General features: G+C 36.0%; 1 protein-coding gene and 3 non-coding genes across 4 annotated transcripts; 2 read left to right on the forward strand and 2 right to left on the reverse strand.

Annotated features, from left to right (window-relative positions):
* Positions 1-293: 293 nt before the first annotated feature.
* Positions 294-18,154, reverse strand: LOC121412038 (sia-alpha-2,3-Gal-beta-1,4-GlcNAc-R:alpha 2,8-sialyltransferase-like). The gene is made up of 5 exons (XM_041604949.1): positions 17,597-18,154; positions 3,839-3,997; positions 2,769-2,796; positions 1,616-2,175; positions 294-897 (listed from the first exon to the last, which is right to left on the reverse strand). Exons 1-5 carry the CDS (start codon positions 17,749-17,751, stop codon positions 606-608), a joined length of 1,194 nt encoding a protein of 397 aa, XP_041460883.1. The 5' UTR covers positions 17,752-18,154; the 3' UTR covers positions 294-605.
* TRNAR-ACG lies at positions 5,384-5,454 on the reverse strand. The gene has a single exon. It is a non-coding gene; the product is annotated as a tRNA-Arg (tRNA).
* A 5,883-nt stretch (positions 18,155-24,037) lies between the features above and the next one.
* Positions 24,038-24,110, forward strand: TRNAR-ACG. The gene has a single exon. It is a non-coding gene; the product is annotated as a tRNA-Arg (tRNA).
* A 293-nt stretch (positions 24,111-24,403) lies between these two features.
* Positions 24,404-24,476, forward strand: TRNAR-ACG. Its single transcript has one exon. It is a non-coding gene; the product is annotated as a tRNA-Arg (tRNA).
* Positions 24,477-25,067: the final 591 nt, after the last annotated feature.

The raw sequence follows: 25,067 nt of genomic DNA on the forward strand, positions 1-25,067 counted from the left end.
TCGTGAATCCATATCTCCCTTTCTTCTAAAACATTTTGTTTTTAGTGCGATGGGTATATAGCATATTGGGCATCTTAAATATTTTCTGATGTCCAACAAAGCAAAACGATAAGGTAAGCATAATATATCATGCAACGCAAAACAGACACTCACCAATCACACTCTTTGGTATAAGATGCAGTGCTATAGCGAAAGTAAAGTGGCTAAAGAGTTACACGCCATATTTTTGGACCTAACATTTACGCCCATCTCTGAACCTTAATGGTCTTGACGACATTCCGTTGATAAAAACCATCTTCATGATCTTAGCGTATTTGTTATGTTAATATGGTTCGTTCACACGTGGTGCCACCGTACGCTCATCAAAATTGCCTACAAAGTCAATGAGATATGAGGCGTCATTGCGCGTCAAATAATAATTACTAAGTGTTGTCTCACCATATTTGAACGAACCTTTTAACTTGGCGTATCCTTCTGATATACCACATTGTGTGAAAAACTTTTCATCAGATGCCTCAAGATAAAAGAACAATTAATTTTGTCCTTGTGCCTTGGTTAACGTTTCTATTGATTCAGAATACACGATCCACTTTCATCTTCAGTAATCACGTCGGGCACTCCCCTAAGTGCAGTTTGATGACTCCTGCTTTGTGGAGTTTCTTGAGGAGCACAAATTCGTCGGGAAGTTGGTGAAACCGGCGGTAACCGTAATCGTAATTATCCCGCGTCCGGTTTTTCCTGCTGTCATCGTAGTGATAGGGGATCGATAGGTCTTGAAATTGTGGGAAGGGGTAGAATCCGTACATGTGGATTTCTTCGCAGATGGTGGCAGCGATGTTGAACATGAGTAGACCTGTACTGATCCTGTCTTCGTCAATACCTTGGGTTAACCAGTAACTGATTGAGGATAAAATGAGAAGGAAAGGTTAAATGCACTTGGTATGGGAAAATGTGTAAGCTAATCCAAACCTCAGTCAATCTATAAGAACAGATCAGGCCTGAATGTTACAACCAATATTTTCGTTCAAGTATAGGATACCCATAGTTCGGAGCAAGTGCTCATTTCACATCCTCTCCAACTTCTGACATCAATGATCTTTTTAGAATGTCCACGTTTCAAATGTTTAACTTTAATCTCAACTTTTTACTTTTGTCATTCTGTCAACTCCACAAAGGAGAACCTTATGACACGTACCCTTTGTTCATCCCGAGATACGCCCATGCATGGTTCAGTAGAACACTCGCTAAGACGCGTTCAGTTTTTATAATGCACTTAGCATGCTTAGTGTCATTTGGTATTTTGGGCTGAACTGATCTGAGTGAAAGAAGTTTGCTTCTCATCTTTCCGAAAAAAAATAAAACCCGGCGCCAATAACATAAATATTACGGCGTTCACATTTTAACTGATAATACCAAAAACAAAAACTACCAACAGATTCCATCATCTTTTTAAAATGTCAATCCATTTCTCTCTCTCAAGTCTGCAGTTATTACAATTATGAATGAATTTATTACAAGAGTCAATAGATAATAAAGTGTGAGTCGTCGTTTTAAAATATCATAATTTTATCAACTAAAATGATTATTGTTAAACAATAAGAAAATAATATCTTACTCTGATATGTCTGGGAGGATGTTCCCTGGAAACGCCAGCTGGATGTTTTTAAATCTTTTAAAATTTAGATTGAAATAGTCTAATATCTCGTGGACTGTTCTGCTAACGTAATGCGTCGAAAATATTGGAATCCATAAAACATATTTCCCATAGCTAACCAAACGCTCCTCGAACCGCCTTTTGTCCTCATCCTTTTTAAGTCTTCCATAAAACCGATCAAGGATACTGGGATTAAACGTTATAACGTCCGTCTTCGTTCCAACGTCCTTTTCATAACCTTTGACCGTGGCAAAGTTGCACCGGAAGGAGAAATCGGCAGCGTCGATGTGAGCTCCGCAGGAGCTGTTAAGAAGGATCCCGCTGTTGCCGACCACGGAGCAAGTTTTAAAGTACTGATTTCTGAATAGTTGTTTGGTTGGGAGTAGTTTCCTAAGGCCTGGTGGTATCAAGGTCATGGCCTTTGCCTTTGCGCTGTAGAATCGTTTGAGTTGACCTCGTGTGTCGTCATCAGATGTCATGGTTATCATCTTGTAGGGGTTGAAAACTTTCGCATCTCGGACCTGTTTTACACAAAAACATGAAAAATAGGGATGGATTCTTTCACAAAAATGATAAAATCAATCAAATCATTCCCCAACTATTAAATCATGTGATGATAATCCAGCTAGAAATAGAGTTTACAAGCTCATGAGGTTTGAGACCAGTGGCGTACCTAGGATTTTCCACAGAAAGGTCTTCAAGCTCTTCAGGGGGGGGGGCAATAAAGGTCTTCAAGCTCGTCAGGGGGGGGGGGGGGCAAAAAAGGTCTTTCAAGCTCGTCGGGGGGGGGGGCAGAGATACGTCCTTTGCGTGGGTCGTGGCTCGTCGGGAGGGGGCAGACTGCCCCCCCCCCATAGGTATGCTAGTGTTCGAGACCCAAGTGACGACATTTTGACGGTGAAGTTGAAATAAGGGTAAACCACCCCTGTGGGGTGGTATTAAAAAAAAAAAAAACAGAAGCATCATGTACGAACAAAAAACGGACAAATAGTAAAAACAGATGTTATGATCTTTGAAAAATTGTAAAATAATCATGATACTATGGGGCTTTCACATCGGCTACACCGTTTGTCATTGTGATCTAAGGACCACTGCTCTGTTTTTTCCAATATACAATGAATAAAACGTCTTCTTTTTCAAAACTGTCAAGTACAATCAGTTTAAGAGGATATCATGAGTAACGGAATGTGCTTTAAGGAGAAAACACAAATTCTTACATAGTTAACCTGTAAAATATAGTTAAGCGATTGTCGCCCTAGATTTTTTGGTCAGACCATAGAGCTATCAGACCGCAATTGACGATAATCAAAAGGCCCCAAAAAGCCAAAGTTAATAGCGCCACCTATTGGCCACGAAATTTTTTCTCTTCGCTTTTCTTTACCAGAGTCTGTGTCGGCTGTACTTTCCCCAACCATGTAAAACCTAGGCTCCCAAAACATGTTTTTTTCTTCTTCCTTTCATTCTATGAATCTATGCTTTAAAAATGTACATTTTATGCCATATAGCACAAATTGGCTCTCGTATTTAGTGATATCAATGTATTTCCTGTTTCCTCAAAGTCTAAAGCTTCGGGAATGAGTAACAGCCATTGTCTTCATAAGCGATATGTTTTTCAAGAGATGTACCACTTAAAAGCTTTATTAGGCAGTTTTGTCTGTCTAGCCGTCATCATCAGACATGTAAGGTTCATGATAAATTTTAAACATAACAAAAAACGATTGCGATATAGGGCGTAGCTTTCAAACGTTTCCAATCTACGTTGCACTTACAAGAGTTAATAATGAAATTATAGTCCATTGTGTACATTGCTAAATATTCTTTTTCTTGTTCATTCTAATGGTTTGATTAACATTAACCTAAAATCTTCAGGTTTTAATCATTGGACATACTTGTCTTTTCTGAGCAGTGCTGTTCTATTGGTGTGTCCCTGACAGAGTGCCCCCTCCTCAGGCTCATTACGCTCGTTTGAAAGGTGCTGTTCTATTACCTGCACAATTACCCCCCCCCCCTCTTCGAGGGCGAACATGTTTTCCCTATACATTTTCTTTTTCCCCCTCTCTTTCTTTCGGCATCACAGATACTGTTATTCGAGTCTGCAAACTTGTCATTGACGCAAAATGTGGGGAGGGGGTAAATAGGCACCCCCTTGCTCACGATTGCCAAGAGAAAAAAAAGAAAAACTACCTGGTTTGTAGTAGTGCCGTTCTATTTGCAGCCCAGTGATGTTCTAAAATCTCTTCTACGTTTGCTTTGGCCTTATCGTCGTATCGAACGATGGAATAATAAGATTCTTCCCCGTAATCATCCTCCTGTGCTTGGTCTTCCACTAAACCTTGCATCTTCCTGTTTGTCAAATGAAATAAGATTTTTCTCAGGGACATTTAGGTCAGAGACATTGGTTAATATCGATTAGAATTTTGAAAACAAAATTGAGCTGTAAGGGCCCAGTTGTAAACTTTATCCTTATAGGGCCTAATCACGTTTTAAAAATGAAGACCTGCAAGGGAAAATTAATTCATTCATAATTCTTGAATAAGTGATAATAAACATGCACATTGTACAATCTTAATATTTCCATACACTATACATTATCCCTGGCAAAGACATTTTTTCAATTGATTTGAAATTGAATTGACGTACAATCAAGAAGTTTCTCCTTGGTACAATGAAACAGAACAATGTTATCAGAGCGTGGTATATGGAAATTAATTGGGGATGAGCACATGACCCAGCATGACGCCTGTCTGGGATCTTCAAAAATAATCAGGCCACATCAGACAAGACACGATAGGAGAAAAAAACAATCCCAAGAATAGCGCAGCAAGAGACCAAGGATGACGTACCGTATGCCAGACTTGAAGACAGTGCTCTATCTCTCAGGCAGGGGGAAATACAAGATAGGGGGCCGGGGGGCTGATAGCAGGGCTGATACGCATATTTTTCGATTTCTTATTTCAAGTTAGTGTTGGTGTGTGTGGGGGGTGGTATTTTCATTTTCCCGCCGGAGCTACGTCTTATCATGAATTCCCAATTTGGCCAGTGGCATTATTTTGATTATTTTTTTTGGGGGGGGGATGAGAATTTTCCGGAGAAAATAATATACAAAAATACAGCTCTATATCCTAATTTAATTTTGTATCTGGAGTTCCATTTTGATTTTTGCTACCCCTTTGGACTCAAAATGAGCATTTCATTCTGTTTGGATCGAAAACTTGAACAAAATGATAGCTCTTTGACTCTGAGTTTGTAATTTAACCCCCCCCCAAAAAAAAAGAGGGTGGTACGCGCACTGGGCCTTCACCCCACCCCATCGATTCTCGCCTCGCATGTGATGATTCTAATGACCTTAGCATGTCCATGGCTCAAATTGTAAAATTAATTTGTAAATGAAGCACGATTTGTTGATCGGCGTAATTTGAGATTAACACACTGGTAAAGGGGCACTAAGTCCTTTACTAAGTCCCCCCCGCTACTCCACTATACGGACCTGATCCGCGCTTCCTCCCAGATGTTTAAGAAGTTTAATGATCTCTCACTGTATTATCACAAAATTCAACATCCTTCAAAATGATAAAATGTCATTGTTGGCTGAAAACTAGTATATTAAGACATATTTCCGAATAATTTAAAACAATATGAAGCGTTGTTTTATTTAAAAAAAGGTCTTGGTTAAATGTTTCAATATTACATCTACAAATTCAAATATGTAAATAAAAAAAAAGAAAAATTCGACCCTGCCAGGACTCGAACCTGGAATCCTGATTCGTAGTCAGATGCCTTATCCATTGGGCCACAGGGCCGCTCCGCACACTGGTGTTTCGTTTCCTGACAGATTCCTGCCTTGTAAACTGTTTTGAACACCGCGCGCATGTCTAGAAGTTGTCACGTGATTACCCTGTAGTCTTTCCAAATAATCGTTTATTTCACATACTCGGGTCGAGATGCGGATATGGAACTAGAATCTAAAGATTTCAGTATAATTGTTGATAATTTATCATATTTCAAAATTCTTGAAAGACGGTTCATCGCTACAGGTAAGGAAATTACGTGCGCCCTAGTTTCGCTCCACGCGAATCAAACAAAAGAAATGAGCATAGATCAGTGAACACCATATAGAGATATATCGTAGCTGTCGTAGACAGATCTATTCTAAGTTGTGTCCATAGAGTTGCCAGCGATAGTCTTTGAATGAAGACCCTTACCTGCAAAAGCGGGGATCACAGCACTATGTAGGAAAAAAACATATTCCTCTGCAAGTTTAACTCCCTATTTTGTGATCGTTATTTTCCCAAAATATCTTTGAATTTGGGGATTGGGTGCATTTCTGTACCGTACTCACTTCATTCCAACTTCCATAGGGCTATATAGCACTTGGCACGATAGTTGAGCGGGCTTTGATTCCTTACACGTCAATAAAAATAGCACCCCTGGTTGAAAATATTTATTCTAGTGGATTCAATATAAACATGACACATCACTGATATTCATGAATTTTTAGATAAAATAATGAAAGCACAATCATGATAGTTCCTATCTCTGTTTTTTTTGTCTCTCTTATTTTTAGCCGATTTTCACCATAAAACAAACTAAAAGTCAGCTTGAACTTATAAGTGTATAAGGATAATATCTTCTATTGAAAAAAATAGCAAATTACTGTTAGGCAGCCGCGACACCGTCATACCAAGTATCTGCCATTCCGGGCTATAATTTATTATAGCATATCGGCCCAACCTTTCCGGGTATGAAATTCCACATAATCACCATCAAACAATTACAAATCATGTGACAAAAATTAAACTTATATGTCACAAATTAAGCAGCCAGGTAACATGAAACATGGCATCATAAATTTATCAATATTCTATAGCACTATTAGATAAACATTAAGATGAAATTATCACGGCCAGTAGGTCTGCATTTCAATTATCAAAAATAATTAGGGCCTATATAATTATAATAAAGAATTCCTTCATCGATAGAAGCCCCAAGTCTAAGCATGTAGGCATATTACCAATAATTATCAGATGGTTAAACTCATCTTACCGATCTCCATGGAAACCAGCATTAAACAAAATGAACACTCGCCCTTGGCAATCAATAGATCAGGTAACGACTTCCTTCAAGCTTGTTAGAGAGATTTTATCGTATTCCTCTATGGCAAGGAGGTGGGCTGAAAACTCAACAGGACCGACCCTGGCAAAAGAGACCAACCGTAATGTTTAAATCTCTGATCGTTTATCGGATCAATACAACCGTTTAACCTTTGCTAACCCGAGACAAAAGGCTAAATAGCTAGCAAAATGGATTCCATTGAAGCATGAGATTGCTGGAATACAAGGGTAAAATCGACTTTGTGACACGCTGCTCCACTTTTTCGCATGTCAAAATAACATCAATATTGAGATCTTAATCAGAGCATCACGGGTAAAGGACCTACTATTAATAAAATAAAATGGAAATTTGCTTTAATTTTGTCTCGCTGGCATATAAAAGTAAATAATCTCAGAAATAGAAAATGATCCAAAAGTTCGATTGAAATAATAACAATCAGGTCAGGAGCGGCGCAGATTATACAGGGCGAGAGACTCCCCCTTTTAAAGGACAAGTCCACTCCAACAAAAAATTGATTTGAATAAAAATAGAAAAATCCAACAAGCATAACACTGAAAATTTCATCAAAATCGGATGTAAAATAAAAGAGTTACAAAATTTTAGATTTTTGCTCAATTTCACACAAAAAAGTTATATGCACATTATGGTCTGTATTAATGAGGAAACTGGTGACGTCACCCACTCACCATTTTTTGTATCTTGAAATATTCTAATTTTCTCCTCATGTCAAGTGAAATAACAATTATTCCTGTACATGTGGAATTGGCATTGTTTAATACGATGTGGTTTATATTGTCGAATACGGTAAAAAATGAAATATTGTATAGTTCAAACAATAAGAAACAAAAGAAATAGTGAGTGAAGGACATTATGTCTCATTTGCATTACTGAATTGTGCATATCACTGTTTTGTGAAAAATAATTCTAACTTTAAAATGTCATAACTTTCTTACTTTACATCCGATTTTGATGAAATTTTCAGATTTTTCTCTGTTTATTCAAATCAACATTTTTATGGGGTGGACTTGATCTTTAAGTGAGACAACCAATACCCCCTACTTCAAAGCTCTTCTTTTTATCTCTCTTCCATTTTCTTCCCTATTCTAATTTTTTCACTTCTTGAAAAATCGGTAGCCGCCCCCTACCCCAGGAAAAGCTTATAGGTGTCTGTCCCATCAAGAAGATTGTCAATAATTGTCTGACACCATACATGTACACAGCAAAAACTGGTGTTAACCGGTGTACATAGAGGACCACACCAGTTATTTTACACCGGTGTTAAATTGTTAGTGTTAGTTTTACACCTATAGGTGTTATTACAACACCTATGGTAGTTACATTTACACTCTTTCGTGTTATGTTCAATCTCTAGGGTGTTATTTTAACACCTCAGGGTGTGGTACTCTATTAACACCAATTGGTGTCAGTTTTAGCACCACAGTTTTTACAGTGTACACCCCAAATTAAGATGTCCTAGTAACGCCCTTGAAAAGATAATCCCTACGCATGCCCATATCTTAAAAAAAAATATTCCCTGTGACTTGTAATCGAGATTTCGCAACGGTAATGAAATGCATATAGTATTATTTTTCAAATACAGCTTCACACTTACAAAGCTGTCAAAACCCATAGTCCCACGCATAACAGCAATCTAAACTCTCCCTCGCCAGGTATACCGTCAAATGCAATCCAACTCAGCAGTATAATAAGTCACACAGGTGTTCAACAAAGGAGAGAAAGACATAAATGAATCGCTGATTGAAAATCATTGACAGATCTGGGACACGAAACCCCGTGAGAATTTATGTTGTCAGCACGTCCACATTCTCCCAAAAATTATGTTAGTATAGATGAAGCAATATTTCGCTATTAAATTAAAAAAGTTTCAAACAGTTTTTTTTAACTTTACGTCTTCAATATCCTACAATCATGACAATGTCACATGGAATTTATGCTCAACACTAAATAAGAAATGTTAGTACATTTTAAAGATGATTTTATATTTACTAATAGTGAATGGATCTATATGCGAGGATTTAACATGCATGCAGGTTCATATGAAGAATACAAAATTTGAAGAAAAAAATATTGCGAGAAATTAAATTACAATAAAAGTCAAAACAGGTGGTGGCACCATCGGTCACATACTTAATACTAATAGGAGTAGTGGCCCCTTCCCCCAAGCGGCCCTCGTTGTAAGGGGCGACTACTCCTCATTTTCGAGTGAGAAAGTATTCTTAGAAAAATCAATGAGTAATTGAACTATATAATAACCCTATTTAAAAATAAAAGATTGCCACATATTTAGCCCCCTCCCCTCCACATCAAAATACTACGGCACTACACCTGAAGTCAAAATCTATTCAACGTCATTCATCAGAGTCATTTTGCTCATTCGAGTCAGATGGCCAACATCCGAGATGGAGGATCGGGGCAAGTAGGTGGGGGGGGGGGGGGGGGAGGGGTGAAGGCCAATGTGCATCATGCAGATACTGTTGTGATATTTGGAATATAAGTAGAAAAGTGAGACTATATTCATGAATCATAAATTTATTACGACAGAAAAAAATATGTTGTTGGAAAGACTTACTTTTTTTCGTCAAAGGAATAGATGCGAAAACGAGGAAAGATATAGGTTATAATTAGGGGGAAAGTATATATATATAAAAAAAAAAGCAACTAAAGACTAAGGATGAATATGAATAGGGACATCAAAAACATGATCACTAATACAGTCATCGTTATACTTACATAATAAAAGCTGTTTTTTTTAAAGAAAAAGTTGCTATTCATGCTGCCAATCATAATTACATGAATAACTGATATTCACATGATATTTTTCTATATAGCCTGCATGAGGATAGGAAGTAATCCGATGCCATGTTCTACATGTTCTACTTACTCACTCCGTGACAGGAATAAGCATCTGATGTTAAAATTGAATTTTGCAATTTGATCAGGTAGATTGAATAAAAGTGGGTCATGGTTGTCTTTGATATTTCTTTTGGTAATAATCACACACCCTTCAACATACCCTCTGTAAAAACAAGATAACTTATGTTTAGTAATATTTGTTTCTGTGTGTGTGTGTTTATAATCCTGAACAAAATTAATTTTCACAGCAGGAGACAAATTAGGTCATGAAAATACTATCGGTGAATGATATAATGGGAAAAAACATTTGTGTATAATTCGTTTCGGGACAGCTGAATCGCTGAAGATATATCGCTCTCTCTGTCGCAACCCCTATTTTCTAGATAGTTTTTCCTTTATATACTAAATCAATATCTTTGTTTTCAACTTCAAAGAAACGTCCGATAAAAGGAAATTATTATGCTTTCTTTACATAATTTAAAACCAAAGTAACATATTTTTGTATATCGTTGTAGCATGCAGAAGCATGAACGAAATTCTTTGCAAGAACTATTTTTATTATTTTTATTCATCGACATCGACTTCTCCTCAAAACAAAGCTACTCTTACTATCTAAATTAAGACGTATCAACGTTTATTACATACCGTATAGAAATCGTTTAACTTAGTGGAAAAAATTATTGCAAATGTATAGTTTTTAGAATGTCTATTCTATAAACCGACTTCCTGGCACTAGCCTTGACTTATCATTTCGATCTTGAACACCTTCGTAATACGGGAAACTGTCCAAGAACGATTTCAAGCTCCATTAATTAATATCATGACTGTTGGCATGGCAAATGTAGACAATCACGAATTGCTTGAGTATGATCGAAGATCATCATTTAGGGTCAATGTATACGAAAAGTGAACCATTCTCCAGAATAATTCACGAAAATATATAAATTCATATCTCGATCATCAAGAAAAAAAAAAGCTTAAAATATTTGAAATAATTGATTTAATTGAAATATCCTTTGGAATAAACAAATATTAATATAATTTTGTCTTAATGGAATTCAAAGGCATCTATACCTCTTCATTATGACTTTCAAATACATTCATGACATTAGTCACACATAATCATTCTTTCATCTCTAGCATGAAGTGACGAAGGAATGACGTCATATTATCTTCGCCATCTGTTTCTGTATGTATGATCTAGACCATCTTCAAGGTTTACCAGGAATTCAAGCTCATTAACATTACAGACTGGTAAGCTGATGAGACACTAGTGGGATTCTTTTTCTTCATTTATACGATGTAGAAAATCACGCGCAAAGCGACGAGTCCTTCTGGCAGACGAATATCAGACAAAACAGATAAGCCTATCATAATAACACACCCCAATATAAAAAGGATAAGTGTACCCCCTCATACCATCAGTGACAATGGGAATGTATCAAACAAAAACACCCAATTAATTTTGACTTTGTAACAAATTTGAATTAAAATGTCTTTTCATCAAAACGAAAAGCGGGAGCGGTCGCCATTAAGCTTTATACCTATATGGTTACAAGACCTCATGTCAATTCAGTCTTTGTTAAGAGAAAAAACACGAAAAAAAATCGAAAAGGCAATGTAGAAAGAGATGAATACATACAGGCAAGAGGAAAATGAAGAAAAGAAAGAGAGACAAAGAAAGTAATAAAAGAAATGGTAAAAAGGAAAGTATTTTCTGAAGAATTCACCGGATACATATATGCAGGGAGCCAATAAGCTAATAAAATGGCAAATCATGTGCTGACCAAAAAAAAATATTTTTGGAAGAAAGCCAGTGTGTGTGGCAAAAAGTAGTAACTGTCAGGAACGAGTCAGATCACATAAATGGGTTTTCATCTGGGTTTGTGTAGGCCTACGAACTTGAAATGCTGATGTAGAACTTTCCCACTACTTTCTTTTCCACCCCCCCCCCCCCAACTCTCTCGATAACTAAAAATTATTGCCATTTCTCCCTCTCTCTCCTCATTTCGCCTCTGAACTTGTAACATAGTTTCTACTCTTTCGGGAATACTTAGCGTCAGCGCTGAAATGCAATGACGAGTTATTGCATTTACTTGTTTACATTTGGTAGCATTTTAAAATGTCAACTGTCACCATGCTACACCATCTACGGCATATAATATTCTATAAGTGTAACTGTATGAATTACGAATGGTGATAAAGACTTAATAAGCAGTCTAGTCCGAGGCAGATCCATGATTTTCATTTTTAAAATGAGGGGTCACACAAACTAGGTCTGATATTGTCCTCATAACTTTCTTAAAAGCGAAAAAGAGCTAGGGTTCTCAATATTAGAGGGGCACAGCGATTCCTCTAACCATGCTTTAACTATGAAAACAAATCTCTGTAAACATGGCAGGGGACATACGGGGAATAATGACAATTTTCAATGTAAATATCAATTATAAAAACCCCGTTGAAATATAAAAATCGATGATTGTTGATTGACGTCGATTCTTGATTTAAAGATGATCCTTCTCACATCTTTATTAGAGCACAAGTATGTGACTGAAAATGTTTAGGACCTTAAGAAAACGAATAAATTAACGGGAAAATTAGATTTCTGAGTAAATGTATATTTGGCTGAGTAAAACATTCTCTGGCATGGCCCCAGAATTAAATGAATGAAATCTAAAAATCTAAATATATCGCTCTCATTCTCTCCCTTCCCTCCCATTTTTGTACATTGCAAAATTCAAACATCCTGTTGCCACAGTGATATCTATATAGAGAAAATGAGGTTGACTGATCGAGGGCAATGGAGTTTTTCTTCGTCTGTTTGCTATAACCAGCTTACACAAAAGATAAGCATGCATTTCATAATATGACAAAGAAATCTATAAATGCAATTCCGCATGTCCAGAAAGGTATTCTGAGCATCTGTCCCAGAAAGGTTGCAAGAAGTTTATAAACATAGGTCCATAAAAACGACGTGTTGCTCACAGTATTCCATTGGCAGGATGAAAATCAAACAACCGAATGAAATATGGTGATGTATTAAAGTATGTATTATACCTCTAAAACTTAAAGGGCTCTCTGATCTCCAATTAATTACGAATGTACTTCGACTAATGTATGCACTCAAACAAAATACTGAAAATATACCATCGAAAATGACAGTGTTACGAAGTTAAAGTTTGTCGTTATAAAATTGTACGCATCATGATTCCACAATGAGAGAGCTAACGATGTCATGTTCGATTCGATTAAATGATTTTAATTTGATTCAATTGTTTTGCTTCTTTATGTTTATATTTCCATTTAAAGGGATGGTCCAGGCTGGAGACATTAATATCTCAATAAATATAGTAAAATTCACAAAGCAATGAATGCTGAAAATTTGATCAAAATCGGATAACAAAATAGTTATTGAATTTTAAAGATTTGCATTATTCCGTTGAAACAGTTCTAGGCATGTCTTTATTAATATTCATTACGTGGGCTGGTGATGTCATATCCCTACTTGTTCCTTTGTGTTTTATATGAAATTATTTTTATTTAAAAAATCTACCAAGAACTAAAACAATTGGATTAACAACCGATTAAGTGCATTAGTTATTTATTGCCGCAACTTATTTCATCATATTGGAGACACATCATTTACACATGTATCAAAAAATGAAACATTTATGATTTCATGCAATAACGTAAGAAAAAGGAAAGTGGGGATGTGACATCATCAGCCAACCTAATGAATATTCATCACGATGTGTATCTAACTGTTTTCACAAAATATTGATAAACTTTAAAATTCAATAACTTCGTTATTTGTTATCCGATTTTGATGAAAATTTTAGCATTTTGCTCTGTGAATTTTATTCTATTTATTTAGATATAAACATTTTCAGCCCGGACCACCCTTTCAAGTATAAAGTACAACTAAAACAAAATGTTTATGCCTTGTACCAAAACCATTCACTCTTCATGTGCGAGAGGATATAGCATTAAGAGTGATCCATGCAAAGAGGTAGCATCGAGAGAAACACGTCGACGATTTGTTTAGAATGTCATCAACTTGATTATTCAGTTCAATTCAAATCAATTCCTTTTCATTTTATTCAATCATTTGAAAGCATTAAACAATTTCTCACTTATCAATAAAGGACACAATCACCCACTTCACTAGAGACTATACCCAACAAGCAGACAAGCATCGAGCATGCATACAATTCAGTGTTTGACACAACTCATAATTCCACTCCCCCCCCCCCCATGGATCATGGCTCATGGATCCGCGCCTGATTGGTACACTGATGCTGTAGGAGATTTGTTTATTCTTGGACTTCAACTTGACCCTTCTAGGTTGACCCTTGACAAATGTAGATTTTATGGTCATATTGACGAAGTTTGGCAGAGGTCAAAGAAGATCGAAAATTTATATCTGTTTCTCCTTGGGATGATATAATAAAAATCTTCAAAATCGTCAAAAGGGACGCCCTATAATCTCGAAGCTGGTAGACAGCATGAATTGATTGTGGATTCATTTAAAAACACAGAATCACATAGATTTTTGGTATGTTTGGAGCTAAATTATCTGTGAATCATCACCCTCATCCTTCTCGTGTTATATTATTCAGTTATACTATATAAAGCTTTGTTATTATGCAAGATCTTAATAAACTCGGATTCCATTGTGAAATGATCACAAAGACCGACTTTGATTTTCACACTCGAGAAGATTAGAAATTCATCTAAATTAGTGTGTATTTCTTATTGAAGGCTTTTGAAGGTGAAATGCCAAAAAAAAAACCTACTTTATAAAAGTTTATAACTTGAATGTTGACGTAGGGATAAGGACAACTGAAGAAATCTACCTTTAAATGATTGTGTTCATGTGTTTACATTGAAATGCCCACGTCTTGCCAGTTGTTCCCACATTTCACTTTCCATACATGGGATTTTATGGTCCATGGTCTCATAGGGGGGCAGGGGTAATCGCCCCAGTGTGATTTACCGAATAGTAAACCAAAAATGGGGGATAGTAAGGGTGAATAAAAAAAATTGTAGGCCTATTATAAGAGAGATCGATTATAATACACATGAAAATGAAGTGTTTATAACTTGGTATCTCTATGATCTGAGTCGCGTAACTCTACATGCCCCTGTTATTCAATTGAGAAAATAAAAATGACGTCACATTCAGGTCGCCCCCACTTAAATATAATACCATGGCGTCACTGTACCCCTGCTCATAGGTTTGCCTTGTCAAAGTCATCGAATGCTTGAATTACGTATAAATTCAGTAACTATACGTTTCTCATATTACTATATAGATTTCATAAATGTATACGTAAGCTTATTAATATTTTGAGAGCCGTCTCTAATTGAGAATCGATACGTTTTCTTTTTACTAATGAATGAAAAATGAACTCCTACTTCGCCGATGCAATATTGAATTATAGTATTTACGTTAGGCCCTACTCGATTTGGGTTCTCGTTAGGGTAAAAAACACTGAGATTCTTTTCCGCCAAAACATCATTCCGCTCTTGTGTTCTAACATATAATTATCCATAAAACATTCAGCATTTTTTCGAAGTTACACAATTTGTTTATATTCATTAACATTTGACAAAGTTCAACCTGAGTATGATAAAAAAAAGAAATGATTTGTGAATCGAACTAAGATATCAAAATGAATCTAAATCAAAATCTGAGGAAATGGCTGCAAACACTCCAAAACGATGTACTTATGAATATTTATGGTGGATTTTATTTTCGATATCCATGAGGGCCGGTAAATCAGATTTTATTGAAAGAATCAAGCTCATCCGACAGCAAACCTGTAAATCATCAATGAATAAGATCTTTAGAACACAATGTATAGATTTCTTTTTCAATATCAACCAACCACAAAACATAATGACATTTTCATTGAACTATTCAAGCCCATTCGAAAACAATCTGAATAGATTTCATATGAAAATAATGCATTTCATCATCGTTACGGGATGGGAGAAATTAACCTGTCAACACTTAACACCAAGATCGTGAATTTTGTATCAAAATGATACATAAACGGTCTAATTACAAACAAATTGCTATTTGTCACAACTTGTAGGTCAAATTATTTGTGCCAGATTTGGTTACCCTCACGGGACGACTAACCGAATGGGAGGAAACCCGGGTCAGAATTGGAGAATATGGTCATCATGGTCATGTTTTCATCAATTCCTTTCAGAGGATACTAATTTGGAGAAGAGTATACAGTCATCTGTGATTTGTGATGTAATTATTTCAGATCTAAAAGGAGATGGGTACCCGCTGCTCTTTTACATATACATAAATGTAACCATGATAATGAGGCCCTCAAAAATGAGGGGGCTGAACCTTCCGATGCACTACTGTTTATGAAGATGTCAGAACTTTCGAAGTGAGTGAGCCAATAAAATTATATTTTAAAAGTACATTAGTTCCATCATATGGCATGTAAACATTTCAAATGACCATAATGAGGACATGAATATATTTTGATGTAAAAAATGATTTTGAAGAATTCAATGAAATGACAATGATTTCAATTGATAATATAGTGGGGGCATACGTATACCTGGGAGATAATCAGATGATGTTGCAGTCTAATGCCAATTTTATAGTTTAGTAGCCGTTTATTTTTTTTAAGTCGCCAATTCTCTGTCAATATTTCCATTTCAAATCTTAGATAATATCTAGTGCCCTCTTTCTGCAATGATTATTTTCTTTAAGGCTTTTTGAGCACTTAATGTATCTTACAAATATAGTAATTGGATATTATCAACCTACAGAAAAAATTGTATCCCGGAATTTTCAGCCCATTCCATGCTTTGTATGCTATAAGGAAAATACAGATTCTATTTTATTCGGACGGGCAACTGATCAAATTAAATGTTCATGTGAAATCGCAACATTTATTTTCTTTCAAAACACATTTTAGTTTCATATACTCCACATTCTAACTGTTCGAAGCATACAAATAATCTAGAAATGAATTATTGGAATAGTGATAGACGCATTTGGGGAGTCACGTCGGTTATTTAGGTTGGCTTAGACTTGAATATAAGTAGAAAAGTGGTGCGTAATAATAATAAAAATGCAATATAACTTAAATAATAATGTTTTGTATCTTATCTTTCTCCTTTTCTTTCTCTTTGTCATCTTTCTCGTTCATGCTTCTTCCTCAATTTTTTTTAATATACATGTATAGTAGAGCTTTCATATTGTTTCAAAAGATTGCTTAGCACGCAAATCTGAACAAAATACCTGGTTTCATTAAAAAAAACTGAAAGTTAGGATGAGCTTCCCTTAACGATTTAAATTTATTTATATCATCTAGCTACTCCTTGAGAAAAAACAACATTTAAATTTGCATGACATGACAAAAATGGGTATTATGAGTTTTAAGTCTTTCATTCGTCTAACCTACAATTTGACCTTAAGACCAAAATGGGAGCAATGACGTTTCAATCAAGATAATTATGTTGACTTCGAATGAATGATTTATACTCATAGAATTTAAATTAGTTGATATTATTGACATCTCTGTGCTACAAGTAACATAAATGAAAGTAGAAACATTAAGATACTTAAATCCTTATTTGCCATCTCCTCAAATTTCAAATCTACAAGCGTGAATCAACCTACTTTAAACTAAGAACGTTAATTGTTGATATGTCATGCAAAGGCTTTGGCAAGCTTCAAATTTGTCAACAACTCTCTAATCAAAACTATGTATAATATAAATTGTGTGAACTTAGCGTATGAAAATAGCTTAGGCCTATAGGCTATTCATGCTTTACATTCATCACAGAATTTTTTTAAATGAGAGACTTTGGTTATTATGTCATGATATAGTACGAATTGTTGCTGTATTTAAATTTCTTTCATAGTTAAATTAAAGAAAATAATTCAATTAATGATTTATTCTACCAAAGCGTTACCTTGGTATGATGCCTGTGGTACCAGTGAAATCCCGGTAAGCCTGTTGAAGCTGGTTCAACTGTAGCCGACGAGGCGTCTGAAGGAAGAGAAGGACGAAGACGGAGAGACTGAGGGATATCAGGAAAATAATACGACGTCCGGTCCGTACCAACATCTTGCAGCGGTGATCGACCACGGACTCGATGTCGACCGCGGTGGTGTGGAGGGGTTGAGAGGACGCCGTGATGGAGACGCAACGAAATGGTCTTGGGATGAAAAAGAGAGCAGGTGGGTCGGAAAAGGGTCGTCAGATAGGAGTAGGGTAATATTCAAGAATGGTGTGCTGGTCGTGGTTTTTGCTATGCAGCATGTTGAGATCCGGGGTTGAGATTCTGTCTTTACTGCCGTCAAAAATACATTTTCTGACTATTGAAATATCATTTGCTGGACTGCAAATATGCCTTTAAGATCAGAAGGGGGGACGTTAATAAATGCGACTTCTTTTGAATGTGATGTGGCAATTGAAAATCATGAAGATGCGGCATCCACGGCGGGATGTTGTGCGTAGAATCCTAGGGTAAAATAAATGCTTTCAGAATCCTCATATCAAGCTCACCAATCCTAAAGCTCACGAGACTGTTAATATATATGCTCTGAGATTATAGCAATTATAAAAAAAATTATGCGTAATGAAGACAAAAGTAGACCCACAAAGCTATATTATCCAACTGAGTGATATTCCTTGAGTGGTCACCGATGGTTGCGTTTTAATTCCAGTATCTAAGAAACTCCCATGCATTCAAGACAGGTTACGGAAGGTCCTTTCCAAGACAATGAAGGCGTCAATGAACATCCACTCATAACAAATTGAGATTTCTTAGGAGATGTTGTCAAATATATCCAGAACATCATCCGGGGTAGGATGTGTAACATAGAGCCTTGCATTCGCTCCTGTCTCTTGGGTTGAAATTTTCAAGTCAGCTGAGTTGTCGACGGCGAGACATTGACGAGTGACCGGTTTGAGGCGCAGTACGAGACGCTGTCGAACGATGTTTGGCGAGGGTAGCGTTTTGGAAAATCCCTCTCAGAACTCGTCAGACGGACTGTAATGGCATTCTCACTGCCATAGTTTTCTTTTGAATGCTTCCCCTTCTCGTCTGGACAGCAACCTCCTCGGCCTCATCCCAGATCTGTTTTGACGTAGAACATGGGAAAAAATGTGAGAGAGTGGTTACTAGATTGTAAGATCACGTGACTCTGTCTCATGCCTGAAGTATAAGGCAGGATTCAGGACACGTCAGCGGTGAGGTGAAGGTTAATCAAACGATGACTCTTGACTTCATGGCTGTTTTCTCTTGCACGCTTTTCTGCAAGTGAGGTATCACCTGATCGGTGTGTTAGAATCACCTGTCATTACCGTAATTACCCCCCTCCCTCTCTCTTTCTACAGGTAAGGGTAATTGGAGTACTTCTTAAGACGGTGTATAAGGTCCTCTATTCATGCATCCCTCCCTCCCCTCGGATGGTCGGCATTGGGTCTTATCGCAAATCATCGCCGAACATGTGCCCATAACGGGCTACATGTACATGCAAAATGAGAAAGTATCGGAATTAAATAAAAAGTGATTAACTTGTTAAGTGCAGTGTGTAATTTGATCTTATCAAAAAATGACTCCAGTGAAAATATTACACCCCTAGTGCCTAAATAAGGGTGTGTGTTTTTCTTTTGTTATTAAATTCACTTTTGAGAAACTCCCCTAATACAGTCCCTTTTTTATCAGGTATTTGTATCATAGTGATAATTTAACAAAATATAAATTATATAAACTGTTTTCATGCACATGCTGACAAGCCATTTGTGATTTTTCAAAAAGTTCATGCAATTGTCTGAATGATTTTCCTGTGTCAACACATGGCCATGGGAAGAGGGGGTCCTTTAGATTTACCTGGGGGTGCTAAGTGTATTATTCACCATAGGCATCATCCCCTGGAAATCTAGTATATTAACCTGCGGAAATTTTAAAAAAATATCATTCACTTTGTATCGACCCCCCCCCCCCTTTTGCTTTTCAAATATTTCTTGGACCAAAATCGCCTATTTTTTGCTTGTCAAATGTAAACTAGCCCCCCCTGTTAAAAGTCATTCCCAGGGCCCTGTTCAACATTATCATTTGAACATGAAGTGTAGAATGAACCCGGAATGAATGATGACAAGGATGTTTAGAAGGGAAGTGCACGCATGGACAAAATCAACTTCGGGATGTAAGGAAAGAATACTTGGCTGATCAACAGATCATACGTACATGCAGTCCATGAGATTGTCCATAATTAGAGTCCGGGAAAGTGCAGTAGTCATAGGGGGTGCCCGGTGTCCCCAATATATAATTTATTCAACCATGCACCCCCCCCCCATGTGCATTTGAAACACATGGAAAAGGTGAAAAAGTGTTGGGATTTTAAAAATGAACTTTAGGCCACACCAATCCAATGTGACAACAATTAATGAAAGTTGATAACGATGAAAGAGAATATATACAATAATGAAACTGAATAAATGTAGAGAAAAATAAATACAGAAATAAATGAATGAAATATGAATAATCGAATGAATAAAAAAAAAGAAAACATGGATATTAATGAATAATGACACTAAATACCTATGCTAAGTTCACCCTTTTTTGCTCGATCAACGTCCTTCCACCAGGTCAGTATTTGAGGAGAATAATATCACCAGTGTACATAATTATACAAGGACGCTTCCAAGTATGACAAGGGCATATACTTCAAGATTTGTCCTCATTTTTCCTTCAGATTATAAAGGGAGCAATGAATTACTTATTCTCACTGCCTATATAAATCAAACATGAATAATATTTAGTTTTTTTTTAGAAAATCGCGATGTTGATTCGATTAAGGAGGTCCTTCTTGGTCTGTTCATCATTCATAGTTTTTTTTTCATGAGAAAAATTGGAGCAGCTGTTTAATCTGATCACATCTCAATTTGTTCTCCACACGAATATCGGGACTCAGCGAATACCTGTCATGACGTCACACTGAGAAGTAATTTAACCTCTTGGTCAACTTCATTGTCAATGCCATGCCATTGAAAGCACTTAAATGTGTTGCCAGAATATAAAAAAAATCTTTAAAAAAAGAATAATACGGACTTATGGATATAAAAAACTTACAAACAACAAGATACATTATGCCAATGTGGATATGATAATATTGAGGTCACACCTACATTTGAAAATAAAAATTATTAAATTTCGAATGTGTTTAAAAACATTGCTACAGAGGAAAAAAAATCTTAGATTCGTTAAAACCTTCAGAACGTAGCAGCTTCATGTAGATTCATTCCTAGAAATGAAGATCATCGACATGGTGTCAAGTAGGGAAATGTATTTACATATTTTCATAACTTGAAAATGAATGAATTCAGCTGACAGCTGATGACAGAGATCATTAGTTTGTTAAACTGTGAATGAAGACAACAGATGCCACATCGCCGGGCATCAATCAAAGGCAATTAAAATTATATTTGAAAAGGAGCAACCAAAACATGTTGATAGATTGTTTTTCCATGTCTTCATGTTATTACACTGTCTGGCCAGTATGTTCAATTTGTTATGATATATAAATAGGTGCATAAAAAGGTCACAGACGGTATTATGAGTACTGTGACGTGGAAAAAGATGTTTGTTTGTTTTCTTTTTCACCATGCATAACAAGAAATAGATTGACAGAATATAATGTTACATTGATAATAATAATACACAGTAGGAACTAAGCATAAACATGAACTGTTAGGATGAACTTGCATACATGAACATGAACTAGTGTAAATTTATTTGAAGTCACATGCAATAGAAACCAACGTTAAAAAATATTGATCTTAATGTCAAGAGAATATTCATTTATGCTGTTGAGTATGCCTCCAGATTATCCTCAAGAACCCCGCTATAAGGCTACAAGAAAATAAAAAATACACATTACATAGATAATTTATTAAGTACACGCGAATGGCTTGAGTGGTATAAAATCCATAATAAAAATGAGTTTCCAAAATTCGAAATCATGTCCAACGCAGTTGTCTATTGTCAAGAAATCAAATCCTTTAAAAAGTGCACTAATTCTCTTCACAGTTGGTTCGCTCTTTGTTTGTGAGCATATACATGTACTAATTCATTGAAAATAAAGATAAATGAACGAATTAAATGAAAATAAGGCCAAAAATTTCATCAAAATCGGATGTAAAATTAAACAGTAATGATATTCTAAATTTTCGCTTATTTTTCACAAAACAGTTAAATGCAAATGAGAGAGTCGCTCAGTGATTCCGCCCACTCGCCATTTATTTTTTAATGGTTTAATTGAATTATAAAATATTTCATTGTTTACAGATTTTATAATAAGGACCCTCTTGTTGAATCACAAAATGTTAAAACATTTTCATTCTCCATGTTCAGGGAGGAATGAAAGTTTTTTTTTTAATATGACAATGAGGAGAAAATTAGAATAATTAATGTTTCATACAATACAATACAAAAGAAATAGTGAGTGGGTGATGTCATCGGCCTCCCTATTTGCATACCGACCAGGATGTGAATATAACTGTTTTATGAAATTAAACGGAAAATTTAAATGTCTTAAGTTCATTATTTTCCAAACAATTTTGATGAAATTTTCAGTATTGTTTTCAGCTTGTTGGATTTTCTCGTTTTATTCAAACCAACTTTTTATTGGGGTGTACTTGTCCTTTAATTCTGAATCTTGCTTCGTAAGACACTATCAGTCAAACGTTAACAGAACATACAACAATAAAATTGTTTTTAAGGTTGAAAAATCTATAAAATAACATTTCCACCAATACCTCACCAGCTCCCACTCATCCTCGCCACACACCGTCTCAGTCTGCACCACACACTGAACATGAATGAAATAACAGACGATAAAACAACAAATTTGTGCCAAATTCTCTTCCCGCGCTTTCCTCTACTAACCAAGTTCAGATTATCTTTTCAAGCATTTACTCTTAAAAAGTTCTTGTTCTTAAAGAGCATATCGCCTTGAGTTTGGGGATATTTTTCCGGCCAACTTGGTCATTGGCTGTTGACCTCAATTATATATTTGCCCTTTAAGTTGCTTACTTTTTAGATTAGCCCTACTCAGATAGCTTCCGAAATGTATAGTTTGGAGTAGTTGCCAACAACATAGTGGGTAGATTATATTGAAAGATAAAAATATACAGTATGTAGGTTAGCTATGGTTTTTGTGATAGAGAAACGATTTATTAAGCCTATATTTTCTTTATTTCCTCCTCAATCAATCGATCAATGAAAATATCAAATAAGGTTGTCAAAACAAAAATGAAAAATCAGTATTTATTCATATCCACAAAAATCATATCTTATGTTTTATACACTTTGTTTATTTTCAGTTATGATGTTGAATTTCAATTCGATGTAGGCGAAAAGACTTCGGTGTCGTATTTCATTAAAGACTGTAACAAATATTGTATAAATTTGTAAATAGCTTACTCTCTACCAATGAAATTGCAGGAATTAATAAAGTTACTCCCCTTTCCATACCCGGTTGCTTCGCTCTCTCACCTTGCACCCCCCCCCCCTTCGTTCCTCACTACGCTATGCCCGATCACTGATATTTTGGCAGCGAAAGCGTGATATATGACAGATACGTCTTCTCTCTTTTCCCCGACAATGAAGAGCATGGTCGAGACGTTAATTTAAGGGGTCAATGTTAATGTCTTTAACAGTTGAATGAGAGGGAAGAGAGGGATGGATAACAGCATCCGTCTGAGTCAATTAGATGCCAAATCAGGGCTTTTCTCACCTCACGGGAGCCAACAATTTTCTAATCAATTTGATTTGTTCTCAGACAGCTCAGTCTGGCAATGTAGAGAAACATAAAACGAAACTAGGTTTGAATATTAGCGTCAAGAATATACAATTACATGTTTGTTTTTCTTTAGTAAAAATATGTCTTCTCATGTATTGTAATTTTTTATTATTGGGATACTTTTAAAAACATAACATATCAGTAGTAAGAAATGTGTGAGTCGGTCGTGGCTGAGATAATTATGATTAACAAAACTGAACTGAAAACTTAACAATATTTTCCATGATTCTGTCTTAAATTTAGAAATTAGCTCTTCATCAAAGTTAAAAGTGAAATGATCATTACTGAATGAATTAATAAATCAGTACAATTTTGTTTTGTTGTCAATGCGAGGGCGTCGTAATATATTTTTTTAAAATCACTAAAATGTGAAGGGTATATTCATAACGACATAAGGCAGAGAGACCAGGCAGAGAGCCAAAACCGATGCTTCCCTCAATATAAACTAGGTTTGGTGAAGCAGCTAGGATAGTTATGTTGGAGTCAGTTCGCAAAGACAGGGACTGGATACTGACAAAATTAAATTCCTCTTCGCTCGCAGCGGCCCTGTGGCCCAATGGATAAGGCATCTGACTACGAATCAGGGGATTCCAGGTTCGAGTCCTGGCAGGGTCGAATATTTTTTTTATTATTAAATCATATGATTTTCAACATACGAAAAAAATATATCGCTTCATGAAAATCATAAATTACTTCTGTTATGTACGTTGTTCATTGAAAAATAAGGTAAAGGTAAAGCGAAGTAGTTGAATTTTAATTCTTTTCATTTTAATGTTTAAGTGATAAAAACCGATGCTTCCGTCAATATAAACTAGGTTTGGTGAAGCAGCGAGGATAGTTATGTTGGAGTCAGTTCGCAAAGACAGGGACTGGATGCTGACGAAATGAAATTCCTCTTCTCTCACAGCGGCCCTGTGGCCCAATGGATAAGGCATCTGACTACGAATCAGGGGATTCCAGGTTCGAGTCCTGGCAGGGTCGAATATTTTTTTTTATTATTAAATCATATGATTTTCAACATACGAAAAAAATATATCGCTTCATGAAAATCATAAATTACTTCTGTTAAGTGCGCTGTTCATTGGAAAAATAAGGTAAAGGTAAAGCGAAGTAGTTGAATTTTAATTCTTTTCATTTTAATGTTTAAGTGATAAAAACCGATGCTTCCCTCAACATAAACTAGGTTTGGTGAAGCAGCGAGGATAGTTATGTTCGAGTCGCAAAGACAGGGACTGGATGCTGACGAAATGAAATTCCTCTTCTCTCACAGCGGCCCTGTGGCCCAATAGATAAGGCATCTGACTACGAATCAGGGGATTCCAGGTTCGAGTCCAGGCAGGGTCTTTTTTTCAATAGGGCTACAATATCCTGGTTATACAATCATAGGATTTTTATACATACGAAAAAAAACCTGTTGCTTTATACATGTACATTGAGAGATTTGAAGTATTGCTTATTAAAACAAGATATTATACAGGTTACATGTTATCATGGACCTATCCCTTTTTTCATGTCATTTCAAGTAATACCACGCCCCCTTCCAATTCCCTCGGCGCATTTGAATGGGAAACT

Source organism: Lytechinus variegatus, chromosome 3, assembly GCF_018143015.1.
Source record: "Lytechinus variegatus isolate NC3 chromosome 3, Lvar_3.0, whole genome shotgun sequence".
NCBI lineage: Eukaryota > Metazoa > Echinodermata > Echinoidea > Temnopleuroida > Toxopneustidae > Lytechinus > Lytechinus variegatus.